This window comes from Gymnodraco acuticeps, unplaced genomic scaffold (genome assembly GCF_902827175.1).
Source record: "Gymnodraco acuticeps unplaced genomic scaffold, fGymAcu1.1, whole genome shotgun sequence".
Taxonomy (NCBI): Eukaryota; Metazoa; Chordata; class Actinopteri; order Perciformes; family Bathydraconidae; genus Gymnodraco; species Gymnodraco acuticeps.
The window spans coordinates 2034817-2043488 of record NW_022990499.1 but is presented as its reverse complement, the minus strand read 5'-3'; the positions used below and the strand labels follow the sequence as shown (position 1 = coordinate 2043488).

Genomic DNA, 8672 nt, shown 5'->3' with positions numbered 1-8672 from the left:
CCACTATAACTTTGTCCAGTGTGGTATGCTGTTCATACAAAATCATTTTACTCTGGGCTCAGCAGGTGAAAAACTAAAGAAGGGCTTCCACATGTGGCAGACCAGGCGTTGGTGCTGCTGGATTGTATTGTATCCATGTCACGTCTTGAGAGGGTTATTTGTGAATATACTACGTCTTGCCCAGTGGACCAACGTAGCTATTACAAGTTTTTTAGTGAGACCGGGTTGACTGGACCGTCCTCATCTGCGCTCTTATTTTGTAAGACAACTTCTGGTAGCAGAATATGAAAAAACTGGGTTTTTTTAGTTTCTGTTTACTATTGGTTTTAGTTTTAGTTTTGAGAAGTAGAACATGAAAATCATCCCGTTTTTTTATTTTAGTAAATCCATTTTTGACCATGATTAAGAAAAAGGCCTTATTAAATTAAATTTCCACTAGTTTTTTAATATCCTTTTGTGAAAAGAAAATCCAATGACCAAAACATACACTGACCAACCAGGCTTGTTTCACAAAGTGCTGAGACTTAACAAGACTTGGCTTAGCTTGTAGTTGTTACTGTAACTTGAACAATCAGTCAGATTTGTCTAAATGAGTTAAACCAGACTTTTAATGCCCTGGCCACACGAGGACGAAAACGGTCGTTTGCGTTACTGTTTAGTGTCATATTGACCAGTGTTTCTCAAACTTTTTCAGACCGCAGACCACTTAGCCAATAATAAAACACTCGCGGACCACCTAACTCCCCAAATATCCTAAATAAAATAATAAGCCTGTTTACCACTCCAACAATATATTAAAAATTACAGCCTAATAATTACAACTTTGTGTGAACTTCTCTATCGCTCGTTCACACATTAAATCGACAATACAAAACAACTACAGATTCTACAAGCATTTAGTTCATATGCGATTTAAACGGTAAATGCTGAGAGATTTGACACATCATATGAAACGTAGACTACATTTATTATGGAGTTAATGTCCGTGCGAACAGAGCCGCAATTTACTGACAGCAAGATCGTTTGCTACTGAGAGATATGCAAAATACACCGCATTTAGTACGACCATCTTCCGCTGCGGATTTTCAAAATAATATACAGTAAAACTATGGTTGCAGTCCCAAGTTAAATATGAATTTAACAATAAACACAAGATAATTATTTACACTGTTACATTTACAAATAGCATTGTTTACTCACTCATACACTGCATGTCTCTGTTGCCAACTAATGGGAGGAATGGTGCTGCTTGTGCTGAGACATCAGTGAAACAATGTCGGGATCCAAACTGGAGAGTTTGAGTCTCATATCACAGTCCACATTGATCCTGTTACGCTGCTTTGTTTTCAGACCAACAAGTGCAGAAAAACCAGCTTCACAGTTGTAGGTGGTTGGAAACGGCATCAACTGTTTCAGAGCAGCGTCAGCCAGCTCTGGGTGCTCAGGCTGGACGTGGACCCAAAAGTCTGTCAAGCTTTTCTCTCTGAAAGTCGTCCTCAGTGTCCCATAAAATGCGATGTCCACAAGGCTGTCAACCTGTCTCGGTGGGAGCTTGGAACTGAGGTGTTCAATGTGTGTTTTGTCCCCAAATGGATTCCTGATCCACTCAAAGCCTGCATCTAGTTCTGGGAAATATCTTCCCAGCTGAAAGTGAAGGCCTTGCAGATGTTCCTTGAAGGCTGCAACTGTGCCGCCGTCCAGCTCTTCATCTGCAGCGAGGAGAAAATCCGCCAGCGTCGGAAAACAGTCTAACTCCTGGCGATCCAGACGGACACACCACAATTCCATCTTGAGGCGTGCAGCTTTAATTTTGTCCTGCACATTGAAAACAGTAACAGCTTTCCCCTGCAGCGCTAAGTTCAGAGCATTGAGAACGCTAAAGATATCGGCCAGGTATGCCAATTGTGAGAGCCACTGGAAGTCATGCAGTCGGTCATACAGTTCATCAGTATGATGCAAGAATAACATCACCTCATCGCGCAGTTCAAATAGACGGGTGAGAACTTTCCCACGCGACAGCCAGCGAACTTCAGTTTGAAAAAGCAGTTTTGTGTGTTCACTTCCCATTTCTTCACACAGAGCTTTAAAAAGACGTGTGTTCAGTGCTTTGTTTTTTATTATATTCACAATTTTCACAGACTGGTCCAGTACTGATTTGAGGCATGGTGGCATTTTCTTCACAGCCAGCTGTTCTCTGTGAATGCAACAGTGTGTTGCTGTGGCGCAAGGTGCAACTGCGCGTATGCGCGCTGCCAGTCCCTTATGTTTTCCAGTCATTGCAGTCGCACCATCTGTGTATATCGTGTCCAGTCGATATGATTCTGCACGATGAAATTGTTGACCGAGTCAAAAATGGCTTCCCCTGTGGTGTTGGTCGGCAGGGAACGACAAAAAAGAAATTCATCCTGCACACCGCCAGCATAAATATACCTTACAAAACACAGCAGATTTGCCTCATTGCCGATATCAGTTGACTCGTCCAGCTGCAGTGTGAAAAACTGGCTTTGGCGTAAACGTGTGATCAGCTGATTTTTCACATCTTCAGCCATGGCTGTTATTCGCCGCTGGACAGTGTCATTAGAGAGTGGGACCCTGTTAATTTCGTCACTTGCGGTCTCCCCAAACAATATGTTAGTCATAACTTTGGCAGCTGGTTTGACTAAATTCTCACCTATCGAATGAGGTTTTCCTGCTTTTGCAATTAGAAGGGATACCCTGTATGATACTTCTGTAGACTTCGCATTTTCCCCCGGTACAAAAAACTGTGAGGGCGCCTTCGTCATGTGTTTCTTAAATTCATCAAGTTTTCTCTCAAAAACTCCCAAAGGTTTCCCAATGTAATCCTTGTTTACTTTCAAAATGTCGCTTGAGCGTGGCAGGTTTCATAGCCTCGTTCGCCAACGACTCGTAGCACAAAACACATTGTGGATTGGGATCCTCTTAATCTCCAGTCCAAAAAGCCAAATTTGATGTAGTCGCTGTGATATTTTCTCTTCACTTTAGCGCTGGACTTTCTGCATTCAAGCCGAGTTTCACAGCTTTCAGCCGGGTGGTTGTTAGACAGTGAACCACTCTCCTGGGACACAGTAACACACACAAAAGCACTTGTTGCTGCTGAATCACCTGCATCAGGACGATGCACCTTGACTGTCGCATCCGATTTTTCATTTAATTTTCTTTTAACTGACCCTGTCTTTAGCCATCGATCCATCTTGTCAGTTGACCGTTCTTTTGTTTATTTTTTTTAGTTGACCACTCAAATTGACCGCGCAGATCATTTATGACATAAGACGTAAAACAAACGTACGTACGTACCTACGCTACATCTATGATACACTCTATACTAGTAATTGTTTAACAGTTTGAGAAACACTTTAAACTTATAATATATATGAATTTCAAATGTGGCATTTTACTAATATACTCGCGGACCACTTGGGGTCGCTCGCGGACCACCAGTGGTCTTTGAGAAAGACTGATATAGACCATTCGGCCACACGAGGACGACCGAATACGGCACTAAACGATTGCGGAAACAATAACGGGTCCCAAGGTGGATAGAACAGCATACGCAACGCTCTGGGGGGTCAAACGGCTCCGTGTGTACGCCCTATACAATCATTTTCTGATAATGATTGCGCAATAGCCCCGCCTCTCCCCACCTCTGCTGCTCACCTCCGCGTACCCCGCGTCATTGCTGATGTGTTTCGCCACAACAACAACAACAACAATGGCGGATCGCAGATTTGCTATCGTGCTCCGGACGCTACTGACCATGCTACAGTTCTTTGTGCAACATCTACAGCAGACCCTCCATCAGCAAAAACAGGACATGGAGAACATGACTTACATATTGCTACTACAGCGGGGAATAACCAGAAGGGCAACCAGGAGAAGGTTTTGGGTAAGACCGGGCAGAAGCAGCACTTGGTGGGACAATTTTGTCAATAGCGTTGTCGTGAATGATGAATGGAGAGAGAACTTCCGCATGTCCAGAGCCTCTGTCGTCGCCCTGACCGAAGAACTGTGCCCATATATCGAAAAGAAAACATCAAACATGAGGGCACCAATTGATCCACTGTAAATGGTTGCGTTAATACTGTATTACCTGAGCGATGGGGGAAGGATGCGGAAGACTGCTTACACCTTCGGTGTTTCGCGCCAGGCTTTGTCCCTCATTATTAGGCAGACATGCAGAGCGATCTCCATCCACCTGGGTCCAAAATATATCAAGCTGCCTTTTACTGAGCCCGAGACCGCGGATCTGGTTGAGGGGTTCCATTGTGCCCATCACATGCCACAATGTTTAGGAGCAGTGGACGGAACCCACATCGAAATCAAGCAGCCATCTAACAACTCCACTGACTACATCAACAGGAAAGGCAAATATTCCCTTAATGTACAGGCCGTCTGTGATTATAAGTACCGATTCATGGATGTCGTGGTAAAGTGGCCTGGGAGTGTGCATGATGCACGGGTCTTTGCTAACTCAAAGCTAAACATGTACTTGAAAACTGTAAAGATCCCTGCTCTGAGAAAACAGATTGTGGATGAGGAGGAGGCCATACAAATTTATCTTCTTGGGGATCCTGCCTACCCGCTGCTGCCGTACCTGATGAAGGAATATGCAACAGGTGGCTCCACAGTTCAGGAACAGTACTTTGGGCTAACTTTGTGTAGGGCACGTATGGTCATTGAGTGTGCTTTTGGTCGCCACAAGGCCAGATTTGCTGCACTCAGAAGGCCTATGGACATAAACATGGATGAACTGCCCCATGTCATTTACTCCTGCTTTGTCCTCCACAATTTTTGTGAGGCCAGTAAGGAGGCTGTGGATGATCAATCTGTGTTGGGAACAATTCAAGGTGAAAGGGATGTACAGCCTCCCACACAGAGCAATAGGTATCTCACTGACTGTAATGAGGGGGAGGGAAAGAGAGTGAGGAGAGTGCTTACGGCTTACATTGACCCTTAGGACTACATAAAAGACAGACTGTATTTTTTTTTGGGAAGGTTACAGTGTTAAGATCTAATAAACATTCTTTGTTACATTCACTGTGCAGCTCCTTCAGTGACAGGTTTTTTGTTGTTGTACTTAGTACTTCTTAATGTATGTAACATTACGCTACAAAATATGTGATTCTCCAATGTTCAAAGTGTGAAATTAAAAATAAAATTGGCTGGAACTACTTCCAGACTTTCTTTGAACATAAAGTGCAACAAATAACAAATGTGCAAACGCAGTATCATATATATTTATACTTTCCCATAAGGACCCAACGTGGCACGGTGTCACATGAACTTTAATGGTCTGGAAAGCTCCTTATAAAGCTTTAGCCTTTATTTTATCTCATTACATTACATGTCACTTGTTAGACGCTTTTATCCAAAGCGACTTACATACTCAATACTGTGGACAATCCCCACAGGAGCAATTTGGGGTGAAGTGTCTCAGGGACACAACGACATGTGCAGTGGGGTTTTCTGCCACACGCAACAACAGGCTGGCTGGCTGTTTGCTGAAGTTTTTAAAGGAGAAACATATTAAGTGTTACTGAGGGTTAGAAGGGGGGCTTTGATATAGTTTCTTTGTCACATTTTAGTACTCTAAGTAGGTCTAAATTATTTGTAAAACATAAGTAGTTCATTCTATTTAGACTGATATTGCTGTTGAGATATTATTAATGATATTGGAGGGAGACATTCTTTTTTAACTATCATGATTTTTTTATACAATATAATACAGTTTTACATCTAAGCAGAGCCTCATGCAATATTAATATCGCACAACCCCTTATTAAGATTCTGATAAAATCACAATTAATTGTTCATGATAAGCACTCTCACGCCTCCCTCCCACAATCTCATGAAGTCCCTAACACTGAACAGTCTGGTGGGTCATGGTCCAGGACATGTGATATTGTGTTCCCATAACAATATAATAAAATGTCTTGGTCAAATTGATATGAAACAACCAATGAGACAAACATCGCTGTGACACTGATGTTCCATCCTGACTTGGAGTGACATATATGCACGATTAAAAATATGATTATGATCTGCTCAGTTAATTTAGCTGATTCAATTATATTAAGTTAATATATCCTTTATTCTTCAGTTCAAACAATGTTCAAACCAATTGAAACCAAAAAAGCATCTTCATTAATGAAGTTATGAGTTATTTTACCATTAAAGCCCAATGTGACATTTCAGATATTTGACACTAGGGGGGGGTTATTTATCAGAAATGTGGTCTATACAGTATATGTTCTCCTTAATGTTCCCAAAAGTAGAAACGGGTCTGGGTTCTTATGGATTAAACAACTGGCTTACAACGCAAAAAACTGAAGCTCACTGCTTTATCAGTCAACTTGGCCAGTAATAGATATCTCACTGACTGTAATGAGGGAAATACAGTAAAGAGTGCTGAAGAGTGCTTGCGGAGTACATTGACATGAAAGACAAGACTGTTATTTTGCAAGGTTTTTTTATTAAGAACATTTGCAAGAGCTATAATGATACATATATTCACTGGAATAAAAAGTTAAATGCTTTCAGTCCACATGTTCACAGTGCAACAAGGAATAGAACACCTTGACTGGCAACAAAAATAGGGATAAACATATTCACTGGAATAACAAGTTAAATTGGCTGCACCCACTTCCAGACTTTCTTTATACATAAAGTGCAACAAAACTGAAGCTCTGTGCATTAACAGTCTTCTTGAAAGAGTGACTGCCTGTATGAAAACTGAGATGGTTGCCGTGGGGGGTCAGAGGTCATCGTGTGCAGGTGTGGTGTAGAGGGGTTTGGTGTGTAGGCAGGCTGTGGCCTTCTATGCAGGTACGGTGACTGTCCCGGGAATTGTCCACCGCTGCTACTGTGGGGTTGCGCATGCATGAATTCCCTCATCAGGGAAAAGCCCTCCCGAATGTTATCATTCATCTGCTGAAAGCTTTCTGTGTTGCGGATGGATGTTTGCTGATTTTGCTCCATTAGCTCCACCATCCTCCTTTTTAGTTTGAGGTCTTCCTGCACGGCATGGTCAGCTGGAAGTTTTCTTTTCAGGCGGTCCCTTCTGTGGCCGTTCAGCTGCACCTTGAATAAACCAGAGCATTTTTTTAGTATTACACAATAGGACCATAGCCACCAGATAACATAAGACCAAAGGCATGTTGTGAAATAGCTTTCAATACCTTCTACTTTTACAAATACAACAGCTTTCAATACCGTCTACTTTTACAAATACAACAGCTTTCAATACCGTCTACTTTTACAAATACAACAGCCCTCAATACCTTCTACTTTTACAAATACAACAGCTCTCAATACCTTCTAATTTTATAAAGCTTAAACATGTTCAGTTTTTCTGTGAAAGGTACTGTATCGTAGTATGTAGTCCGTTAAGCTTGACATAATGAACATACCTGGAGCAGATCCCTGCGATGCTGTACAACCGCAGCAGCTGGCAGACTTCCGCTGAATTCGCTCGACTCTGGCGAATCGTTAGAACGCTCCAAACTCCGGGGTGAACTAGGTCCGGAAGACGACTCTTCCAGGTCCCCCGTCTCGATGCCCGACGTAAGGCTGCGCGTAGCAGGCGAGCCACCCCAGACCTCTTCACACAGCTCAAAAAACATGAGCACAACACGTCCTTGGCCACTCCGACGCTTAGTGTCCACCGCATGCCTGTACTTCATGCGGATTTGTTTTAGCTTGGCGGCAAGCTGGGCCTTTGTAATGGCGCCCACGCCGTGAGGGAAATCCTTCCCTGTGTCGGTCGTCGGATACTGCGCCTGAAATAAATCGACTATATCGCTATACTTCAACTTGCAGGACTCCTAGTCAACATTCTCCTGTATTTTTGTAGTCTAACGTGATCCTAAGTAGAAGTTCTACCTCATCATCAGTCCACGAAAATACATCCTTTCTTGCATCAGCCATCTTGTTTGTTTGTGCCTTACACATCCGGGGGGGATCTTATACTCGCTGCTTTTGTGGAGGAAGTTACAGCGCCACGTACAGGCTCCTGCATATGTACTGCAGCTTCTCCAGCGGTTGGAGCTAAACGGAGCTGTCTCGTGTGGACAGACACTATCCGGATGACTATTGCGTGTGGACGGAAGCTTTTTTGCGATTGCGTTTGATTGATTTGCATTGTCGTCCTCGTGTGGCCGGGGCATAAGACTCCAGGCGTGACTTTGACTGATCTTTAAGAGCTTGAAGCTTCCTGAATCTAATCACTTAAAGCTGACTCATACTTGTTTCTAATGACTTGATACCTATCTTGAAGTTGTCTCTATTGAAGTTTGTGATTAATGACTCAGGACTTGACTCAGACTTGTTTCTAATGACTGAACACTTAACTCAGAAGTGTCTAATGACTCGACCTATGCCACGGATCTGTCTTAAAACCTCATTTATAATTCTCTTTGCTTTATTCCCATGACTACTTTAGTGCACATGCATATCTAGCATTGGGGAACCCAGCTGAGCTTTGGGCTTTTACTGATATATGTTTAGTTGTTGCTCCCACTGAGCAGCCAAGTGGTTTGAAGAGATGAGACAACAGGCTTCACTGCTAGGGTGCCACTGGCTGCTGGAAGCAAGCATATATATATGAATAGTTCTGGTGACCAGCAACCTTTTCCAGCAATTAGGCTTCGCACAGC

General features: G+C 42.9%; 1 protein-coding gene across 1 annotated transcript; it reads left to right on the top strand.

The window, feature by feature from the left end:
- The first annotated feature begins 4126 nt into the window (after positions 1 to 4126).
- Positions 4127 to 4975, top strand: LOC117552862 (putative nuclease HARBI1). The gene has a single exon (XM_034226539.1). The coding sequence runs from the start codon at positions 4127 to 4129 to the stop codon at positions 4973 to 4975; it is 849 nt and encodes a 282-aa protein (XP_034082430.1).
- The last annotated feature ends 3697 nt before the right edge of the window (positions 4976 to 8672 follow it).